The following is a 24,819-nucleotide window of genomic DNA, read 5'->3' on the forward strand; positions in this document are numbered from 1 at the left end:
GGCCCCGTATTTAAATTGGTCCACATTGAGGTCCAAAGGGTCCAAAATTAAACTTTGTTTGATTTCATCAAAAATTGAATTATTGGGGTTCTTTAATATGCCGAATCTAACCGTGTATTTAGATTCTTAATTTTTGGTTCCGTTTTCAAATTGGTCTACATTAAGGTCCAAAGGGTCCAAAATTAAACTTAGTTTGATTTTAACAAAAATTGAATTCTTAGGGTTCTTTGATATGCTGAATCTAAACATGTATTTAGATTTTTGATTATGGGCCCAGTTTTCAAGTTGGTCCAAATCGGGTCCAAAATTTAACTTTGTTTGATTTCAACAAAAATTGAATATATGGGGTTCTTTGATATGCTGAATCTAACCATGTATTTAGATTTTTGATTTTTGGGCCCCTTTATCAACTTTGTCCACATTGAGGTCAAAAGGGTCCAAAATTAAACTTTGTTTGATTTCATCAAAAATTGAATTCTTGGGGTTCTTTGATATGCTGAATCTAACCATGTATTTAGATTTTGGATATTGGACCATAATAGGTGAATGTCCAATTTAAAATTTTTAAGTTCTTAGACCACATTCATTCTGTGTCAGAAACCTATGCTGTGTCAAATATTTAATCACAATCCAAATGCTAAGCCGTATCAAGCTTGAATGTTGTGTCCATACTTGCCCCAACTGTTCAGGGTTCGACCTCTGCGGTCGTATCAAGCTGCGCCCTGCGGAGCATTTTATTGATTTTTGGCCCAGTTTTCAAGTTGGTCCAAATTGGGGTCCAAAATTAAACTTTGTTTGATTTCAACAAAAATTGAATATATGGGGTTCTTTGATATGCTGAATCTAACCATGTATTTAGATTTTTTATTTGTGGACCCCTCTATCAAATAGGTTCATATTGGGGTCAAAAGGGTCCAAAATTAAACTTAGTTTGATTTTAACAAAAATTGAATTGTTGGGGTTCTTTGATATGCTGAATCTAAACATGTGTTTACATTTTTGATTATGGGCCCAGTTTTCAAGTTTGTCCAAATTGGGGTCCAAAATTAAACTTTGTTTGATTTCAACAAAAATTGAATATATGGGGTTCTTTGATATGCTGAATCTAACCATGTATTTAGATTTTTTATTTGTGGGCTCGCTATCAAATTGGTTCATATTGAGGTCAAAAGGGTCCAAAATTAAACTTAGTTTGATTTTAACAAAAATTGAATTTTTGGGGTTCTTTGATATGCTGAATCTAAACATGTGTTTAGATTTTTGATTATGGGCCCAGTTTTCAAGTTGGTCCAAGTTGGGGTCCAAAATTAAACTTTTTTTGATTTCAACAAAAATTGAATATATGGGGTTCTTTGATATGCTGAATCTAACCATGTATTTAGATTTTAAATTTTGGGTCCAGTTTTCAAATTGGTCTACATTAAGGTCCGCAAAGGGTCCAAAATTAAACTTTGTTTGATTTTAACAAAAATTGAATATATGGGGTTCTTTGATATGCTGAATCTAAACATGTATTTAGATTTTTGATTTTTGGCCCAGTTTTCAAGTTGGTCCAAATTGGGGTTAAAAATTAAACTTTGTTTGATTTCAAGAAAAATTGAATATATGGGGTTCTTTGATATGCTGAATCTAACCATGTATTTAGATTTTTTATTTGTGGACCCTGCTATCAAATTGGTTCATATTGAGGTCAAAAGGGTCCAATATTAAACTTCGTTTGATTTCATCAAAAATTGAATTATTGGGGTTCTTTGATATGCTGAATCTAAACATGTGTTTAGATTTTTGATTATGGGCCCAGTTTTCAAGTTGGTCCAAGTTGGGGTCCAAAATTAAACTTTTTTTGATTTTAACAAAAATTGAATTTTTGGGGTTCTTTGATATGCTGAATCTAAACATGTGTTTAGATTTTTGATTATGGGCCCAGTTTTCAAGTTGGTCCAAGTTGGGGTCCGAAATTAAACTTTTTTTGATTTCAACAAAAATTGAATATATGGGGTTCTTTGATATGCTGAATCTTACCATGTATTTAGATTTTTAATTTTGGGTCCAGTTTTCAAATTGGTCTACATTAAGGTCCAAAGGGTCCAAAATTAAACTTTGTTTGATTATAACAAAAAATGAATATATGGGGTTCTTTGATATGCTGAATCTAAACATGTATTTAGATTTTTGATTTTTGGCCCAGTTTTCAAGTTAGTCCAAATTGGGGTCAAAAATTAAACTTTGTTTGATTTCAAGAAAAATTGAATATATGGGGTTCTTTGATATGCTGAATCTAACCATGTATTTAGATTTTTTATTTGTGGGCCCCGCTATCAAATTGGTTCATATTGAGGTCAAAAGGGTCCAAAATTAAACTTTGTTTGATTGCATCAAAAATTGAATTATTGGGGTTCTTTGATATTCAAAATCTAACCGTGTATTTAGATTTTTAATTTTGGGTCCTGTTTTTTATATTGGTCTACATTAAGGTCCAAATGGTCCAAAATTAAACTAAGTTTGATTTTAACAAAAATTGAATTTTTGGGGTTCTTTGATATGCTGAATCTAAACATGTGTTTACATTTTTGATTATGGGCCCAGTTTTCAAGTTTGTCCAAGTTGGGGTCCAAAATTAAACTTTGTTTGATTTCAACAAAAATTGAATATATGGGGTTCTTTGATATGCTGAATCTAACCATGTATTTTGATTTTGGACATTGGACCATAATAGGTAAATTAAAAAAAATCAAGTTCTTAGACCACGTTCTTTCTGTGTCAGAAACCTATGCTGTGTCAAATATTTAATCACAATCCAAATTCAGAGCTGTATCAAGCTTGAATGTTGTGTCCATACTTGCCCCAACTGTTCAGGGTTCTACCTCTGTGGTCGTATCAAGCTTCACCCAGCGAAGCATTTTATTCCTGTTTGAATTGTTTTATAACAGTGTCTTGGGGCCCCTAGTAGGATGCAGTTCAATGTGAGCAAAGCCTTTGTGTTGAAGGCTGTATTATAACTATAATTGCTTACTTTGACTACACTGTGTCTTGATGGAGAGTTGTCTCATTGGTATTCCTACCACATTTAAAACAGATATTCCCTCTGACATTTGACAAATCCATTAGAATAATCTAAATATTGAAATGGAACTGAAGTTGCCTTGTAGGTTTCTTATATTGACCTATCCTTTTTCTCTCGTGCTGGATAGTTTTATACTAGTCATTTGGGGGCACTGTATAACCTACTGATCACTGAGATGGCTTGTATTGAAAGAAAAAAAATGTAACCTGTAAAATTTGCTTAATTGTACCACATCGTGTCTTGAAAGGAAGTTGTGTCATTGACATTCATACCACATCTTCTGATTTTTATATTGAAGCAGTTTTTAATGAAAAAAATCATTGATTTCCAATATTGAATTTTTTTTTTAACTCAAATTAGTCGATACTAAAGAAACTAATTCCTCAATTATACATGTCATACAATGTCATGTTTCTTGCTGCTTCTGTTTAAGTGAAAGAAATCGTAAATGCAAACAACAAAGCAATTTAATACCAATAATATTTTATTTTAAACAAACATGGCAAGATCATTTTAGAGAAAATACAAAAGCTCAGGCACTACAAAATAATAAAGTTTCATATAACTTTTCAAAATTAAGAATCTCTTTTAAACATTCAGACACATACAATGTATCAATTTATATGCAAAGATATTACTTGAAAAAATTTTGATTTTGAAACTTGAAGTTAATTGGGAAAGTGTTTAAAGAAGAAATTGGCTAAGATATTGAATTTTTTAACTGGTTATAAAATCCTTTTCTCTGACAGATTAATCATAATTAAGCAATAAACTTGTGTTCTAATAATCTTAAACTCTAGTGTCCATGGTATTACTATAATGTGCACTATAAAGTACAAATTATTAACACTTTTAAGTGGGAGACACCTTCAATGTCGTCTCTCTTCTGGGTATGGTGGGGAGAAAAAGATTTTTATTGTTGCGAGCAACCATTTAATGAAATATAACTGGGTATAAGAATTTTTAAGTAAGACTGTAGAAAGATTTTTACCGCGCAACCATTTGATGAATTAAAAATGGATTTCAGATTATTGTATTTAGAAAGGCAGGACAGATGTATTAAGAAAGGCAGGACAAATGTATTAAGAAAGGCAGGACAAATGTATTAAGAAAGGCAGAACAAATAGCAGATTTTATTTATTTAGTAAGGGGTAAATCTCTAAGTTAATTTATCTTAAACCGGCTTTTTGCATTTGCGCCGATCTGCATTTCACTTGCGACGATTTTTTCTTTCAATTGCACCAGTTTTATACGAGAGCATGACATATGTAAGGTATCTTAAAGTATTTAACGACTAAAAAAAACATCTAAAAACGTAATTATAATAAGAAAAAAAAATCATTAACCTCGCAAGATCTTTCTATGATTTTTTTTAGTATTTATATTGTCTTTCTATTTTTTCCATATTAGATTACTAAAAAATCATTTGAATAGGCTATTGTCTCATTCCTAAAGTCTACATCTCACTCCATCTGCATGGACTTTCAATGTAGCCATTATGTCAACATATGGTAACAACAGGCGTCGCTCTATATAAATAAGATTCTTGTAATCTAATTAATTAGTACAACAACCGATTTGTTTTTGCAACGCAACTTTAACATCACAAAGAAAAACTTACAACCCATACACTGTAGCTGTTATATAAGACACCAGAGAAAGTTTAGTTTACACAGTTATGAGAACAGTTGACCAGGAGCTTTTAATTAATTAGATAACGCCTTTACATTGGTACATTATCACAATGGTCACACGAAGCGCTGCTACTTGTGGTCAAAATTATAAAAATATAACATAAATAAAACAAACTTCAAAATTTCCTAAAAACTATTTTACATGCATAAAACATAAGTATCAACTATCCTGTCGTCTTTCAAAATCTCCTTGCACTATTTTACATTTTCGTATTTAATATATTAAAACTGAAAATTCATCATCTGATCGTTTTCAAGAAATATAATAATTATTATACGACCGCAAAAAAATTTTTGTGGTTGTATACTGGTATGATGTTGGCGTCGTCGTCGTCCAGCGTCGTATTCGTCCGAAGACACATTAGTTTTCGCACTCTAACTTTAGTTTAAGTGAATGGATCTCAATGAAATAATAACTTGTGTGTAAGTGTATGGATCTCTCGAACATTGTATCACAAGGTTCCATATCACAAAGAGAATGCTGGGATTGATTTTGGGGGTAAATGCTCCAAATTTTAGGAATTAGGGGCAAAAAAGGGGCAAAAAACAAGCATTTTTCTAGTTTCAAGACAATAACTTGTGTGTAAGTGTATTGATCTTTATGAAATTGTACTACAAGGTTCCATATCACAAAGGGAAAGCTGGAATTGAGTTTGGGGGTAATTGACCAAAAAGTTTAAGAATAAGGGAAAAAAAAGCCCAAAAATAAGCATTTTTCTATTTTCCAGACAATAACATGTGTTCAAATGTATGGATCTCTCTGAAATTGTACTGAAAGGTACCATACTACAAAGGGAAGGCTGGGATTGATTTTGGGGGTAATTCCCTCAAAATTTTAGTAATTAGGGGCCATAAAAGGGCAAAAAAACAAGCATAATAGTTTCAGGACAATAACTTGTGTGTAAGTGTATGGATCTTTATGAAATTGTACTGCAAGGTTCCATATCACAAAGGGAAAGCTTGGTTTGAGTTTGGGGGTAATTGCCCTAAACGTGTAGGAATTTGGGGCCAAAAAGGGGCAAAAAAAACAAGCATTTTTCTAGTTTCCAGACAATAACTTGCGTTCAAGTGTATGGATCTCTCTGAAATTGTACTGCAAGGTACCATACCACAAAGGGAAAGCTGGGATTGAGTTTGGGGGTGATGAATCATAAGGGGGTTCAAAAAATTGGGGGAGATTTTTTTTTCCTTTTTTTTTCTTTAAAATTTTCCATTTTAAATTGGTAATTTCTGATTTATATATAAAAGCAAATAATAATGATATGGTTTGAATAGGTAAATTAAATTTTTTTTAAGTTCTTAGACCACTTTCATTCTGTGTGAGAAACCTATGCTGTGTCAAATATTTAATTACAATCCAAATTCAGTGCTGTATCAAGCTTGAATGTTGTGTCCATACTTGCCCCAACTGTTCAATGTTCGACCTCTGAGGTTGTATCAAGCTGCGCTTCAGCGGAGCATTTTATTTTTTTTTATTTTGACGAACATTTTGAAGAGCCTTAATGACTACAGGTTAGATAATCTGTTCCCTGGCCCAGATAAATATTAATAGAAATTATTTTTTCTTATCTATGCATGCATCTGTCATCACTCGGTGTCTATAAATAGACATTTGATATTATGCTGACCCTGTTAAGTCTGCTGAAATTGCATGCATGATTAATTTTAAGGTTATCGATCGTAATTAATGCGGCACATTTAATTCGTTATTTCATTGCTTGAAGTAATATTTCTTTCATCTGCATGGTCAAATGTATTTTTATACGACCGCAAAAAATGTTTGCGGTCGTATATTGGTATGACGTTGGCGTCGTCGTCGTCGTCGTCGTTGTAGTCGTAGTTGTCGTCGTCGTCCGGTCTCGTCCGAAGACACATTGGTTTTCGCACTCTAACTTTAGTTTAAGTGAATGGATCTCTATGAAATTTTACCATAAGGTTCAATACCACAAAAGGAAGGTTGGGATTGATTTTGGGGGTTATGGTACCAACAGTTAAGGAATTAGGGGCCAAAAAGGGGCCAAAAATAAGCATTTTTGTAACTTCCAGACATAACTTGTGTGTTAGTGTATGGATCTCTTAGACATTGTACCACAAGGTTCCATATCACACAGGGAATGCTGGGATTGATTTTGGGGGTAATTGCCTCAAAATATTAGGAATTAGGGGCCAAAAAGGGGCAAAAAACAAGCATTTTTCTAGTTTCATGACAATAACCTTGTGTGTAAGTGTATGGATCTTTCTGAAATTGTACTACAAGGTTCCATATCACAAAGGGAAAGCTAGAATTGAGTTTGGAGGTAATTGCCCTAAACGTTTAGGAATAAGGGGCCAAAAAGGGGCCACAAATAAGCATTTTTCTAGTTTCCAGACAATAACTTGTGTTCAAGTGTATGGATCTCTCTGAAATTATACCACAAGGTTCCATATCACACAGGGAATGCTGGGATTGATTTTGGGGATAATTGCTTCAAAATATTAGGAATTAGGGGCCAAAAAAGGGGCAAAAAACAAGCATTTTTCTAGTTTCATGATAATAACTTGTGTGTAAGTGTATGGATCTTTCTGAAATTGTACTACAAGATTCCATATTACAAAGGAAAAGCTGGAATTGAGTTTGGGGGTAATTGCCCAAAACGTTTAGGAATAAGGGGCCAAAAAGGGGCCAAAAATAAGCATTTTTCTAGTTTCCAGACAATAACTTGTGTTCAAGTGTATGGATCTCTCTGAAATTGTACTGCAAGGTACCATACCACAAAGGGAAGGCTGAGATTGAGTTTTGGGTGATGAATCATGAGGGGGTTCAAAAAATTTGGGGGGGGGATTTTTTTTTTCCTTTTTTTTTTCTTTTAAAATTTTCCATTTTAAGTTGGTTATTTCTGTTTTATATTTAAAAGCAAATAATAATGATATGGTAGGAGATACACACCAAACAGGATGTGTAAATTATTATATAATAAGTATTGTGCAATAGCAAGAAATTTTCAATTGCACAGTATTGCACAATAGCAAGAAATCTTCAATTGCACAGTATTGCGCAATAGCAAGAAATCTTCAATTGCACAGTATTGTGCAATAGCAAGAAATATCCAATAGCACAATATTGCGCAATAGCAAGAAATTGTCAATTGTACAGTATTGCGCAATAGCAAGAAATATTCAATTGCACAGTATTGTGCAAAAGAAGATACTTCGTATAAATTGCTTATTTCTTGACCAATTTCAATGGGGTTTTATTCTTGAATTCTTGGGGTTCTTTAATATGCTGATTCTAACCGTGTATTAAGTTTTTGGATTTTGGGCCCCTTTTTTAAATTGGTCCACATTTAGATCCAAAGGGTCCAAAATTAAACTTTGTTTGATTTCATCAAAAATTGAATTATTGGGGTTCTTTGATATGCCGAATCTAACCGTGTATTTAGATTCTTAATTTTTGGTTCCGTTTTCAAATTGGTCTAATTTAAGGTCCAAAGGGTCCAAAATTAAACTTAGTTTGATTTTAACAAAAATTGAATTCTTAGGGTTCTTTGATATGCTGAATCTTAACATGTATTTAGATTTTTGATTATGGGCCCAGTTTTCAAGTTGGTCCAAATCGGGGACCAAAATTAAACTTTGTTTGATTTCAACAAAAATTGAATATTTGGGGTTCTTTGATATGCTGAATCTAACCATGTATTTAGATTTTTGATTTTTGGGCCCCATTATCAACTTTGTCCACATTGAGGTCAAAAGGGTCCAAAATTAAACTTTGTTTGATTTCATCAAAAATTGAATTCTTGGGGTTCTTTGATATGCTGAATCTAACCATGCATTTAGATTTTGGATATTGGACCATAATAGGTGAATGTCCAATTTTAAATTTTTAAGTTCTTAGACCACATTCATTCTGTGTCAGAAACCTATGCTGTGTCAAATATTTAATCACAATCCAAATTCAGAGCTGTATCAAGCTTGAATGTTGTGTCCATACTTGCCCCAACTGTTCAGGGTTCGACCTCTGCGGTCGTATCAAGCTGCACCCTGCGGAGCATTTTATTTTTATATATTTTTATTAAATATATTTTAGATTTAGCTTTCAGTTTTAGTTTTTTTTTCATATTCAATATCTATTTATTCATATTATGTTCCTGGATATACCTATAACAATCTGATTTGTTATTTTAATCAAGGAGGTTATATGACCTCCTTGTTTTTTAAAAAGGAAATAATGTTGCAATATTCAAACAAAGAAAATAACTGTATTTCAATTTGTAATGTACTTTCATAATTAATTTAAACGTTATTTTTAATAAACGATATTTTTTTCGAAAAATCCTCATTTTTTACATCTATTCAAGGACGTATAATAGATTATATACGTCCTTGGTCTATTCTAGACGTAAAATTTTAATAAAGTGCAAGAAAGGCTTCTTTTTAATTTCAGTATAAAAAAAATGAATTAGCCTGCTTTGTACATCAAGTACATCTTCCATAGACTCAAAATCTTAAATGAAATGCTAGTAATACTTCTTTTATAGATTTTAGTTTTAGAGATTCTCCTTCCGAATATAAATTGCATTGTTTACATGGAATCTTATCTCATATCTAAATACAGCTGGTTTCAATGTTCGACTCTAATTAAAATAAGTACGGATATATGTAGGTAAATATTAGCAGCTTGTAATTGTGTGCAAGGAAGTATTCAAATGCTTGTTAAAGTAGCTTGCATCATAATAAATTTCGCATCATATGTAACATATCTCTATAGCAACTTTAAGATGCTAATGCTTATTCAACAGGTCAATTAATAAGCTATTGCGCATGTATATGAAAGGTGGTCATAGAAAGAACAGATGTATTCCAAATAACATCCGGTGTTCCGAAAGACTACAGACATCGTCAAATAAAGAATTATAATAACATGATACTCATAAGTAATAAGGGGAATCCAATCAATTTTGTTGATTTGATATTTCACGGCTGAGTAGTTGTGTAATCAGTGACACATGCCCTCATTGTTAAAAATAATAAATATCTCTCGAAGTACGTGTTCAAAATCTACCCCCACCCCTTCCTGTTTGAGAACTTGTAAACGGCCGAGATCCCCACCCCTAAACCATATATATTCTTGTATGGGACAATAAAACAAATCAAATGAAATATAGGGGAAGTCCATGGGGGTAACCCCACCCCCTTTCTTTTTGATAACTTGTAAACGGTCAAGATCCCCACCCCTAAACCATATATATTCTTGTATGGGACAATAAAACAAATCAAATGAAATATAAGGGAAGTCCAGGGAGGAAACCCCCACCCCCTTCTTTTTGATAACTTGTAAACAGTCAAGATCCCCACCCTGAAACCATATATATTCTTGTAAGGGACAATTAGACCAATCAAATGAAATAAAGGGGAAGTCTAGGGGGTAACCCCCATCACCCGTCTTTTCGAAAACTTGTAAATGGTTGAAATCCCCAACCCTAAACCATATATATTCTTTTATAGGATAATAAAACAAATCAAATGAAATATAGGGGAAGTCCATGGGGGTCTCCCCCACCCCCCTTCTTTTTGAAAACTTGTAAATGGTCGAGATCCCCACCCCAAAACCATATATATTCTCCTATGGGACAATAAAACAAATCAAATGAAATTTAGGGGAAGTTCCTTGGGGTAACCCCACCCCCTTCTTTTTGAAAACTTGTAAACGGTCAAGATCCCTACCCTGAAACCATATATATTCTTGTATGGGACAATAAAACAAATCAAATGAAATAAAAGGCGAGTCCCCTGGGGTCACCCCCACCCCCTTTTGAGAACTTGTAAACGGTTGAGATCTTCACCCCTAAACAACCATATATATTCCTGTTCGTCATTTCAAGAAGACTTGAATGACATACAGGGTCAATCCATAGGCATCAGGTATGCATATCACAAACCAATTTGTACTGGACTTTGCCCGATGTCAGGCAACCATAGGAATGACGAATTATGGGAGCTTTGTTCGGGAGACTTCGTAACAGCATCTTGTTACTGATGAGTTTTATAGATTTTGAAAAGACATTGTATTAATGATAAATAAGATTTTGGATTTTTTTCTTCTTTTCTTTGGTAAATTGTTTGAAGAATTTTGTGGCAAGTTTGTTTGTTATTCTGTAAAAAATAATTTTCTGAATGCTATATATTTTTTTTTTGATGAAGTGAACTCCTTTAAAAAAACTAAGCTTATATTGTTTATTAATAAACATATATTTAGATTTCTGATTTTGGGCCCAGTTTTCAAGTTGGTCCAAAGCGTTATGATTTCAACATAAATTGAATAAATATAGGGTTCTTTGAAATGCTTAATCCGCCGTAGCGGAGGGGGCATTAAGTTTTACCCTTGTTTGTCTGTACGTATGTACGTCCCAAAATTGGTTTCTGTTCTCTGACTTTAGTTTGCCTCAGCCAAATGTTATGAAACTTATACACAATGCTTATTATCACAACACACAGATCAAGTTTGAATTTTGGTGGCGTCACTTTTACCGTTCTAGAGTTATGCCCCTTTACAAATGGAAAATTGCTGAATTTATCGTTTCCATTCTCTAACTTTAGTTTGCCTCAACCAAATATTATGAAACTTATACACGATGCTTATTATCACAAAACACAGATCAAATTTGAATTTTGGTGGCGTCACTTTAACCGTTCTAGAGTTATGCCCCTTTACAAATGGAAAAAATGCCGAAATTTTCGTTTCCGTTCTCTAATTTTAGTTTGCCTCAACCAAATGTTATGAAACTCATACACATTGCTTATTACCACAAAACACAGATCAAGTTTGAATTTTGGTGGCGTCATTTTTACCATTCTAGATTTATGCCCCTTTACAAATGGAAAAATTGCTGAATTTTTCGTTTCCGTTCTCTAACTTTAGTTTGCCTCAACCAAATGTTATGAAACTTATACACAATGCTTATTACCACAAAACACAGATCAAGTTTGAATTTTGGTGTCGTCAATTAAAGTGTTCTAGAGTTATGCCTCTTTATAAATGGAAAAATTGCAAAATTTTTATTTTCTTGTAAATATCAAGTAATTTTTATTTAAATTGGAGTTATCTTCCTTTGTCCATGATTATAATTGAATCAACTACATTAAATGCTTTATATACAACGCAATGTTTAATTTTGACTGCCACTGATAAAACACAGATCAAGTTGACCCAATTTGGGTAGTGTCACTTTAACCATTATTGAGTTATGCCCCTTTATAACTCGAAAGATTGCAAAATTTTTAGTTTCCATTCTGTAACTTAGTTTGCCCCAACCAAACATTATGAAACCTATACACAATATTCATTACCACAAAACTAAGATCAAGTACAAATTTTTTGTTTCCGTTTTCTAACTTTAGTGCCTCAACCAAATGATATGAAACTTATACACAATGCTTATTACTACATCATACAGATTAAGTACGAAATTTGGTAGCAACGCTTTTACCATTCTTGAGTTGTGTCCCTTTATAAACATAAAAATTGCTGAATTTTTCATTTCTGTTCTCTAACTTTAGTTTGTCTCAACCAAATGTTATAAAACTTATACACAACCATTCTAGAGTTATGCGTGTTTACAAATATAAAAATTGCTGAATTTTAAGTTTCTGTTCTCTACTTAAGTTAGCCTCAACCAAATGTTATGAGACTTACACACAATGCTTATTACCACAAAACTCAGATCAAGTTCAAATTTGTGTAGCGTCACTTTTACCGTTCTTCAGTTATGTCCCTTTATAACTATATGATATGCAAGTGGGGGCATCATCTGTGTCCACATGTGGACACTATCCACATTTATCATTATTAATAAGATAATACCACATCGAGGTCCAAAGGATCCTAAATTAAACTTTTGTTTAATTTCATCAAAAATTGAATTCTTTGGTTCTTTGATATGCTGATTCAAACAATGTTTGAGTGTTAAATCATATCTAATTTTAGAGAACTTGAAGTCATCACTGGTTGTTGTTATTATATTATTGATTATAATTTGAAAATTTGCATCATATCTTATTTTAGAAAATTTTTATCCAGTTTGAGTTATTTCCCTTTGCACACAGAAAATATTATGGATAAAATTAACCTGTGTTTCATTTCAACATAAATTAAATATATATAGGGTTCTTTCAAATGCTGAATCTAAACCTGTATTTAAATATTAGATTTTTGGGCCAAGTTTTCAAGTTGGTCAAAATCAGGGTCCAAAATTAAACTTTGTTTGATTCAGCAAAAATTGAATTTATGGGGTTCTTTGAAATGCTGAATCTAACCATGTATTGAGAGATTTTAGATTGTAGGCTCCTTTATCAAATTGGTCCATATTGAGTTCCAAAGGGTCCTAAATTAAACTTTTGTCTGATTTCGTCAAAAATTGAATTCTTGGGTTTCTTTGATATGCTGATTCTAATATGTACTTAGATTTTGGATATTGGACCATAATAGGTAAATGTCCAATTTCAAATATTTCAGTTCTTTGACCACATTCATTTTATATCACAAACCTATGCTGTGTCAAATATTCAATCACAATCCAAATTCAGAGCTGTTTTAAGCTTAAATGTAGTGTCCATACTTGCTCAACTGTTCAGGGTTTGACCTCTGCAGGAAAATCCGGTTTGCTGTCACTCTGACAGCCTCTTGTTTAAAAAGTTCATGGGAATTTACAATTAATTTCCTCCAAGATAGATAAGACTATGCCTGTTGAAACAAAGATCGGGGACGACAATAGTTCTAACAAATATTGATGTGATTGTGATCATCTAACGAAATATTTTTAATTTTTGTCTCCTAGAACAGGTCTTCAAAGATAAAACGAGAAGCATTTAGGATACCCCCGGTAACTGTGTTCAATAACTACTTGTCCACAGCAGTGAGCTGACACAACTACATATTGGCATCCCGATTTTTGACCTTTTATTTACAAATCGATTTATCACACATGCGTTTGAAATGATTGGAGCAATATATGCAACAGAAAAGCATCTATGTGAAAAAAAAATTTCAATGAGAAACTAATTTTGGAGCAGCATGCAGACCAAAAATTTGCAGAAGCGATAATTATTTTTAGTCCCCTACCGACGAAGTCGAAGGGGACTTTAGGTTTGCACTCCATCTGTCAGTCCGGCAAATAATTTTTCCAGATTTTTTTTCTTCGTGCTTGAAGATATTGATTTAATATTTGGTTTATTGTTTTATCATGACAAGTTACAGGTCTAGTTCAATTTTCACTATTTTAGCTTTTCTCTTTTTTCAGTTAAAGCCCTTTTCCTAGAATTAAATTTTTGATGAAATACTTATTAATTAGTAGATTTTTGTTTTAAGGGAAATAACTCATTTTTATACGACCGCAAACAAATTTTTGTGGTCGTATATTGGTATGACGTTGGCGTCATCATCGTCGTCCGAAGACACATTGGTTTTCGCACTCTAACTTTAGTTTAAGTAAATGGATCTCTATGAAATTTTACCATAAGGTTCAATACTACAAAAGGAAGATGGGGATCGATTTTGGGGGTTATGGTACCAACAGTTAAGAAATTAGGGGCCAAAAAGGGGCCAAAAATAAGCATTTTTGTAACTTCCAGACATAACTTGTGTGTTAGTGTATGGATCTCTCTGACATTGTACCACAAGGTTCCATTTCACAAAGGGAAGGCTGGAATTGATTTTGGGGGTAATTGCCTCAAAATTTTAGGAATTAGGGGCAAAAAAGGGGCAAAAAACAAGCAAATTTCTAGTTTCATGACAATAACTTGTGTGTAAGGGTATGGATCTTTATGAAATTGTACTACAAAGTTCCATATCACAAAGGAAAAGCTGGGTTTGAGTTTGGGGGTAACTGCCCTAAATGTTTAGGAATTTGGGGCCAAAAAGGGGCCAAAAAACAAGCATTTTTCTAGTTTCCAGACAATAACTTGTGTTCAAGTGAATGGATCTCTCTGAAATTGTACTGCAAGATACCATACCACAAAGGGAAGGCTGAGATGGAGTTTGGGGGTGATGAATCATAAGGGGGTTAAAAAAATTGGGGGGGGGGATTTTTTTTTTCCTTTTTTTTCCTTTTTTTCTTTAAAATTTTCCATTTTAAATTGGTTATTTCTGATGTATTTATAAAGGCAAATAATAATGATATGGTTTCAAAAGGTAAATTAAAATTTTTTAAGTTCTTAGACCACATTCATTCTGTGTCAAATATTTAATCACAATCCAAATTCAGTGCTGTATCAAGCTTGAATGTTGTGTCTATACTTGCCCCAACTGTTCAGGGTTCGATCTCTTGAGTCGTATCAAGCTTCGCCCAGCGGAGCATATAATTTTAAAATTACATTTTGGATTTTTTTCCTTTTCTTTGGTAAATTGTTTTAAGAATTTAGTGGTAGGTTTGTTTGTCATTCTTGAAGATATTGATTTGATAATTAGTATATAGCTTTATCATGACAAGTTACAGATCAAGTTGGAAATTTGTTCGGGTATGATGATTTTGTGCAGAGTTATGGTCTTTGGACATAGAAATTTCACTTAAATAATCAGTTTTCAACAGTTTTTTTCGTCATGCTTGAATATTTTGACTTGATATTTTTATGTAGTTTACTACATGACAAGTTATAGATCAAGTTAGAATTTTGTTCCAATACAATGAATTTTTAACCGGTAGGGGACTATGTATTGCCATGCAATACTCACAGAATGCTTGTTTTTTATTGAAAAGTCAATTTCTTCAAAACAGGAGAGGGAAAATCAAAAGAACTAGGAATAAAATTGGTGTGGCCTAAGTATCCAATTAAAAAATGGCAGAACAAAATTTATATTTATGGAGTTGTAAAATGTATTCAAAGAACTTGTTGTGTGAAAAAAGGATAACTTTTTACCTGGAAAAGCCATATCTCAAAGGGTTCTGGGGTATGTTAAATAACGGAAAAATGAATCTCACTTCATATCCCAAAGGTTTAACTACATATGTGAAAATGTCTCAACCATCATACATATCCAAGTTTACAATATGGGCAGAGGAATTGATGAAAAGGCTACATTTTCACCTATCTGAAATGAATTTCCCAACTTGAGCCAGATCAAAAGGTTTAGAAATATTGACCTTAGATATGTTTTAAGTAGATGACCTATTGGAAAACTTCCTAAAAAAATATTAAAAAATATTTATAAATATTAATCTTTTTTCGATTGTTAAATTCTTGGATTTGTTTTACAGATGGATGTCCGGTTGAATTGGAAGAAGTCCGATCTTTAAATCGTACGTGTATTAGATTCTATGTGAACACATTTTTTGAACAACTTATGAAGAGCTGTAGAGGTAATTCTTTTGAAAGTTCTACATAATAATATGTATTTAGCGAAAAGTCTTCTCAATATTCACTCTCAATTGAGAGAAAAAAATTCTTAGCCTTTCAGACTAATAAAAACAACCATGAAGACAAAAAAAGGTGATGCTAGTGAACAACCATCATAAAAACTTGAACCTGTGTTTTTATTGTCTGTTATACAAATATAAGTTGAGTGCTTCTTTACACTCATCTATATATTGTTATAATTCTTATTGAGATAGACTGGGTTTATGAAATAATTCATGGGGGCTTGAATTTATATTGATTTTACAGCAGGTTGGCCCTTTATGCTAGATATTTTACCATGAGATATAGCATATTTTCAAGGATCATTGATAATGGCTAATTTCTGTTATACATGTACTTGTAGTAACTTGAAAGAGTTGATCTTAAAGATTTTCAACAAAAATTTGATCATAATCAGTGAAGCAGGCGCGATACATTTTATCACAAGCATTCTTGTTTTTACAGGGGTATTGAAAGGAATAGATGTCAAATGTTTTTTACTGGTGATGGTCTTTATACATTTAGCTGTAGCTTCACCTTTGGAGAGAGTCTGTTTAGGTAACATTGATTAATACCTATTAATTAAATAAAGGAACATTCAAAGACCTTTTTAGTTCACTGGGGTAGGTGAGCATCTCTCATCACTTGGCGTGCTGTGTCCAGGTCGCTGTCCATTTAATTTTCTAAAATTTTACCTGGAAATTACTGGACCAAATTTAACAAAACTTGACCACAATTTAGTTAAATAGCAAAAAAGATCTACAAATAATTTAAACTTTGCCAAAATCATTTGTAGACTCTTTACAGACATTATTGTCCTGAAAAGATGATTTTTTATGTCCCCGACATAGTGGAGGGAGCATTAAGTTTTTACCTTGTCCGTTCGTACATACATCCGTACGTCTGTCCGTACGTCCCAAAGTTGGTTACCGTTCTCTAACTTCAGTTTGCCTCAACCAAATGATATGAAACTTATACACAATGCTTATTACCACAAAACACAGATCAAGTTTGAATTTTGGCGGCGTCATTTAAACCGTTGTAGAGTTATGCCCCTTTACAAATGGAAAAATTGCTGAATTTTTTGTTTCTGTTCTCTAACTTTAGTTTGCCTCAACCAAATGTTATGAAACTTATACACAATGCTTATTACCACAAAATACAGATCAAATTTGAATTTTGTTGGTGTCACTTTTATTGTTCTAGAGTAATGCTCCTTTACAATTGCTGAATTTTTCGTTTCCGTTCTCTAACTTAAGTTTGCTTCCACCAAATGTTATGAAACTTATACACAATGCTTATTACCACAAAATACAGATCAATTTTGATTTTTGGTGGTGTCACTTTTACTGTTCTAGAGTTATGCCCTTTTACAAAAGGAAAAATTGCTGAATTTTTCGTTTCCGTTCTCAAACTTAAGTTTGCCTCAACCAAATGTTATGAAACTTATACACAATACTTATTACTACAAAATTCAGATCAATAACAAATTTGGGTAGCGTCACTTTTACCGTTCTTCAGTCATGTCCCTTTATAACTTTATATGATATGCAAGCGGGGGCATCATCTGTGTCCCATGGACACATTCCCCATTTATTTTTACCTGTTTTTGTGTTTTGGGCAAAACTAAAAAAGATAAAGAGAAACTGTAAACAGAAAAAAATGATCAGCATTACAAGATCAACAATAAAGAGATTTTGACATGAATTACATTCTAGTTTACAATGTTGGAGAGAGTCCTTAGTTGATGATGCTCATTGACCTAGGTGAGCAACATGTTACTAAAACAGACTACTTACAGGAGTGATTGCCCTTAATGGACAATTTTTCCTAAATTTCATTTTTGATTCAGCCATGCTAGATCCATCTCGGCATGATCACTCCAGATTTTGTGATGGTGCAGAATTCTTAGTTGAAGACATATCATGAATCTAATTATGTGTTTTTATGACTTGCAGAAACTTTATACAACATTTTAATCATCTACTGCCAACTTTTGACATGTTATTTGCCCTTAAATTAAGGAAATATTGGTCGAACAGCTGCTTTATGTTAGATATACACTTGCATATAGTTCCTTTGTAAATCAAAATTTATAAGAAATTACTTTTTAAATGGATTTTCGAAGGAAATATCGGTTATTGATTTGGGGATGTACGGCGGGCAGGTGGGCGGGCGGCTGCCAAACAATGTCTCTTCAATAACATGAAAACGCTGGGGTGATTTTTTTTCAAATTTAGATATGTTGTTTCTTGTGACTAAATGAAGATCAAGTTCAATTTTCACGATTTTAGTATTTCTCCTTTTTAAGTTATCACCATTTTTAATATCCAAAAGTGGTATTTTTAAATATTTTTCTCATGTTATCATATTATGACTAAGCATATAGTAAATGTCTTATCTCACAATAAAAATTGGAGTGACAGATTTATTTGAAAATTTTCTATTTCCTAAGTGGTGATGATTATAAGCTATATTATTAGACATTTTTAAGTTAATTACATTATTAATTATTATATATGTAATGTTAGAGTACTATGTTAAACCATAGTTCTGTTCAAAGGGAAATAACCCTTCAGATTTGCAAGTATGATTTTCATTATTAAGGATGTTTGCTACTCTGTTTCAAAATAACAAGCTTTTTAAAAGACTGTTATAAATTGATAGTATATAAATAAAGGAACTGAAAAAGCAGAAAAAAATTAAGGGTCCGTGTGCTTGTTTTCGAGATATAAGCCATTGAAAATTTGGCGGGAAATTATTCTCTCTAGACTTTCCATACATTTAACATTGGCACCCTTTTTCTTTAAAAGAATATGAAAAAATAACAAGGATTTTACAGCATTTTCAAATATGGCTATTAAAACTATATGTAATAAAATCATGAAAAGAAAAATAGGGGTTAGCGGGCAAAATTTTTATTGGCACTAACATGGATAAAACTAGAGGATTCCGAATATCTGACAAAAAGTCAAAAACAAGAGTAGCGAACATCCTTAATTAGACCTGGGAAATATCTTAGCATATGATAATCATTGGAGTGACAGATTTATTTGAAAATTTTCTGTTTCCTGATAAGATCTGTTGGACTGTATATATAAAGTTTGAAATTTACTGGTAGGACTGTATAAATGAAGTTTGAAATTTACTGTTCATTATTAGACATTTTGTAGATAATTAAGTCTCCCTAACCCATATATATTCTTACCCCCAACCCCCTTCAATTTGAGAATGTGCTTTTATCTTGTAAACGGTCGAGATCCCCACCCCTAAACCATATATATTCTTGTATGGGACAATAAAACAAATCAAATGAAATATTGGGGGAGTCCCTGGGTTCACCCCAACCCCTTCTTTTTGAAAACTTGTAAACAGTCAAGATCCCCATCCCTAAACCATATATATTCTTGTATGGGATAATAAAACAAATCAAATGTAATAAAAGGGGAGTCCCCTGGGGTCACCCCCACCCCCTCCTGTTTGAAAACTTGTAAACTGTTGAGATTCCCACTCCTAAACCATAAATATTCTTGTATGGGACAATAAAACAAATCAAATGAAATATAAGGGAACTCCATGATGGTAACCCCCACCCCCCTTCTTTTTGATATCTTGTAAACAGTCAAGATCCCCACCCCGAAACCATATATATTCTTGTATGGGACAATAAAGATAAATCAAATGAAACATAGGGGAAGTCCACGGGGGTATCCCACACCCCTTCTTTTTGAAAACTTGTAAACGGTCAAGATCCCCACCCCTAAACCATATATATTCTTGTATGGGACAATAAAACAAATCAAATGAAATATAAGGGAAGTCCAGGGAGGAAACCCCCACCCCCTTCTTTTTGATAACTTGTAAACAGTCAAGATCCCCACCCTGAAACCATATATATTCTTGTAAGGGACAATTAGACCAATCAAATGAAATAAAGGGGAAGTCTAGGGGGTAACCCCCATCACCCGTCTTTTCGAAAACTTGTAAATGGTTGAAATCCCCAACCCTAAACCATATATATTCTTGTATGGAACAATGAAACAAATCAAATGAAATATAGGGGAAGTGCAGGGGGGTCACCCCCACCCCCTTCTTTTTGAAAACTTGGAAACGGTCAAGATCCCCACCCTGAAACCATATACATTCTTGTATGGGACAATAAAACAAATCAAATGAAATAAAAGGAGAGTCCCCTGGGGTCAACCCCACCCCCTCTTGTTTGAGAACTTGTAAACGGTTGAGATCCCCACCTCTAAACCATATATATTTTTGTATGGGACAATGAAACAAATCAAATGAAATATAGGGGAAGTCCAGGGGGGTCACCCCCACCCCCTTCTTTTTGAAAACTTGTAAACGGTCAAGATCCCCATCCCGAAACCATATATATTCTTGTATGGGACAATAAAACAAATCAAATGAAATAAAAGGAGAGTCCCCTGGGGTCACCCCCACCCCCTCTTGTTTGAGAACTTGTAAACGGTCGAGATCCCCACCTCTAAACCATATATATTTTTGTATGGGACAAAAAAAAAACAAATCATATGAAATAAAGGGCGAGTCCCCTAGGGATCACACCCCCTACCTTTTGAGAACTTGTAAACGGTTGAGATATCCACCCCTAAACCATATATATTTCTATTAGTCATTTCAAGAAGATTTGAATGACATACTGGGTCAATCCATAGGCGTTGATTATGCATATCACAAACCAATTTGTACTGGACTTTGACCAATGTCAGGAGACCATGGGAATGACGAATTATTGGGGCTTTGTTTGGGAGACTTCGTAACAGCATCCTGTTACAATTATTTCTTGTTACTGATAAGTTTATAGATTTTGAAAAGACATTGTATTAATGATAAATAAAATTTTGGATTTTTATACGACCGCAAAAACATTTTGTGGTGGTATATTGGTATGACGTTGTCGTCGTCGTCCGAAGACACATTGGTTTTCGCACTCTAACTTTAGTTTAAGTGTATGGATCTCTATGAAATTTTACCATAAGGTTCAATACCACAAAAGAAAGGTGGGGATTGATTTTTGGGGTTATGGTACCAACAGTTTAGGAATTAGGGGCCAAAAAGGGGCCAAAAATAAGCATTTTTGTAACTTCCAGACATAACTTGTGTGTTAGTGTATGGATCTCTCTGACATTGTACAACAAGGTTCCCTATCAGAAAGCGAATGCTGGGATTGGTTTTGGGGGTAATTGCCTCCAAATTTTAGGAATATAGGGACCAAAAAGGGGCAAAAACAAGCATTTTTCTAGTTTCATGACAATAACTTGTGTGTAAGTGTATGGATCTTTCTGAAATTGTACTTCAAGGTTCCATATCACAAAGGGAAAGCTGAAATTGAGTTTGGGGGTAATTTCCTAAAACGTTTAGGAATAAGGGGCCAAAAAGGGGCCAAAAATAAGCATTTTTCTAGTTTCCAGACAAAAACTTGTGTTCAAATGTATGGATCTATCTGAAATTGTACTGCAAGGTACCATACCACAAGGGGAGGCTGGGATTGATTTTGGGGGTAATTGCCTCAAAATTTTAGGAATTAGGGGTTTAAAAAGGGGCAAAAAACAAGCATTTTTCTAGTTTTAGGACAATAACTTGTGTGTAAGTGTATGGATCTTTATGAAATTGTACTACAAGGTTTCATATCACAAAGGGAAAGCTGGGTTTGAGTTTGGGGGTATTTGCCCAAATCATTTAGGAAAGAGGGGCCAAAAAGGGGCCAAAAAACAAGCATTTTTCTAGTTTCCAGACAATAACTTGTGTTCAAGTTTATGGATCTCTCTGAAATTGTACTGCAAGGTACCATACCATAAAGGGATGGCTGGGATTGAGTTTGGGGGTGATGAATCATAAGGGGGTTCAAAACATTGGGGGGGGGATTTTTTTTTCCTTTTTTTTCATTAAAATTTTCCATTTTAAATTGGTTATTTCTGATTTATATATAAAAGCAAATAATAATGATATGGTTTGAATAGGTAAATTAAAAAAATTTAAGTTCTTAGACCATATTCATTCTGTGTCAGAAACCTATGCTGTGTCAAATATTTAATCACAATCCAAATTCAGTGCTGTATCAAGCTTGAATGTTATGTCCATACTTGCCCCAACTGTTCAGGGTTTGACCTCTGCGGTCGTATCAAGCCGCGCCCAGCGGAGCATTTTATTTCTTCTTTTCTTTGGTAAATTGTTTGAAGAATTTTGTGGAAGTTTGTTTGTTATTCTGTAAAAACTAATTTTCTGAATGCTATATATTTTTTTTGATGAAGTGAACTCCTTTAAAAACTAAGCTTATATTGTCTAATAATAAACATATATTTAGATTTCTGATTTTGGGCCCAGTTTTCAAGTTGGTCCAAATAGGGGTCCAAAATTAATTTCAACAAAAATTGAATATATATAGGGTTCTTTGAAATGCTTAATCTAAACCTGTATTTCTTTTCATTATTTTAAATAAGATAGTACAACATTGATGTCCAAAGGGTCCTAAATTAAACTTTTGTTTAATTTCATCAAAAATTGTATTCTTTGGTTCTTTGATATGCTGATTCTAACAATGTTTGAGTGTTAAATTATATCTAATTTTAGAGAACTTAGTCATCACTGGTTGTTGTTATTATATTATTGATTATAATTTGAAAAATTGCATCATATCTTATTTTAGAGAACTATTTATCCAGTTTGATTTATTTCCCTTTGCACAGAAAATATTAGGGATAAAATTAACCTGTGTTTCATTTCAACATAAATTAAATATATATAGGGTTCTTTCAAAAGCTGAATCTAAACATGTATTTAAATATTAGATTTTTGGGCCAAGTTTTCAAGTTGGTCCAAATCAGGGTCCTTAAACTTTGTTTGATTCAACAAAAATTGAATTTATGGGGTTCTTTGAAATGCTGAATCTAATCATGTATTGAGAGATTTTGAATTGTGGGCTCCTTTATCAAATTGGTCCTCATTGAGGTCCAAAGGGTCCTAAATTTAAATTTTGTCTGATTTCATCAAAAATTGAATTATTGGGGTTCTTTGATATGCTGATTCTAATATGTACTTAGATTTTGGATATTGGACCATAATAGGTAAATGTCCAATTTCAAATATTTCAGTTCTTTGACCACATTCATTTTGTGTCACAAATCTATGCTGTGTCAAATATTCAATCACAATCCAAATTCAGAGCTGTTTTAAGCTTAAATGTAGTGTCCATACTTGCTCAACTGTCCAGGGTTCGACCTCTGCAGGAAAATCCAGTTTGCTGTCACTCTGACAGCCTCTTGTTATAAATTAATGTGAAAGTTATATATCAAATTTTATCAGTTGATAAGAATTATGGAAAGTATTTAATCAGTATCTTATGCTTGTCTAAGTTATTATGCCCCCGCCAAAGCAGAGGGGGCATTAAGTTTTACCCTTGTCCATCTGTCTGTACGTCCCAAAATTGGTTTCCGTTCTCTTAAGTTTGCCTCAACCAAATGTTATGAAACTTATACACAATGCTTATTACTACAATACACAGATCAAGTTTGAATTTTGATGGTGTCACTTTTACTGTTCTAGAGTTATGCCCCTTTCCAAATAGAAAAATTGCTAAATTTTCATTTTTTTCCTAAAAATATCAATGATGTCATTGTTCGTGTAATATTTGTTGAGCCTGCGACTTTTGTCGCAGAAAGCTCGACATAGGTATAGTGATCCGGTGGTGGCGGTAACTTCTTAAAAGCTTTATATTTTAGAAGGTGGAAGACCTGGATGCTTCATACTTTGTATATAGATGCCTGATGTTAGGAAGTTTCCGTCAGTCACATGTCCAATGACCTTGACCTCATTTTCATGGTTCAGTGACTACTTGAAAAAAAAGTTCAGATTTTTTGGAATGTTAAATTCTCTCTTATTATAAGTAATAGGATAACTATATTTGGTATGTGTGTACCTTGCAAGGTCCTCATGCCCGTCAGACAGTTTTCACTTGACCTCGACCTCATTTCATGGATCAGTGAACAAGGTTAAGTTTTGGTGGTCAAGTCCATATCTCAGATACTATAAGCAATAGGTCTAGTATATTTGGTGTATGGAAGGACTGTAAGGTGTACATGTCCAACTGGAAGGTGTTATCGGACCTTGACTTCATTTTCATGGTTCAGTGGTTATAGTTAAGTTTTTGTGTTTTGGTATGTTTTTCTTATACTATAAGCAATAGGTCTACTATATTTAGTGTATGGAATGATTGTAAGGTGTACATGTTCAGCTGGCAGGTGTCATCTGACCTTGACCTCATTTTCATGGTTCAGTGGTCAAAGTTGAGTTTTTGAGTATTGGTCTTTTTATACGCCCGTCAAAATTTTGACGGGACGTATTATGGTGTATTATGGTATACGAATGTCGTCTGTCCGTCTGTCTGTCTGTCTGTCCGGCATAAACATGTAGCACCGTAACTTGAGAACAACTTATCCAAATTTCATGAAACTTAACATAGTTGTTTCTTATGATCGTCAAACGATCTGTATACTTTTTGGGGAAAATAAGATTAAAACTTTTTTGAGTTACGGGACTTAGTAACTAAAACAGGTGTGTGTTTTTTTTCACATGTCACGCTGTATTTCAAAATCAATTTATGATTATTGCTTAAAACTTTACACACTTCTTAGCTATATTAATCTAAAGATCTGTATACTTTTT

General features: G+C 33.2%; 1 protein-coding gene across 1 annotated transcript in view; it reads left to right on the forward strand.

The window, feature by feature from the left end:
• Window positions 1-24,819, forward strand: part of LOC127701867 (uncharacterized) — a 159,237-nt gene that overhangs the window by 42,825 nt on the left and 91,593 nt on the right. Inside the window, exons 11-12 of the mRNA XM_052205840.1 lie at window positions 15,987-16,088; window positions 16,591-16,683. Of these exons, the coding sequence (XP_052061800.1) occupies window positions 15,987-16,088; window positions 16,591-16,683 (195 nt within the window). The remainder of the gene's footprint in view (window positions 1-15,986; window positions 16,089-16,590; window positions 16,684-24,819) is intronic.

Source organism: Mytilus californianus, unplaced genomic scaffold (genome assembly GCF_021869535.1).
Source record: "Mytilus californianus isolate M0D057914Y unplaced genomic scaffold, xbMytCali1.0.p SCAF_5, whole genome shotgun sequence".
Classification (NCBI taxonomy): Eukaryota; Metazoa; Mollusca; class Bivalvia; order Mytilida; family Mytilidae; genus Mytilus; species Mytilus californianus.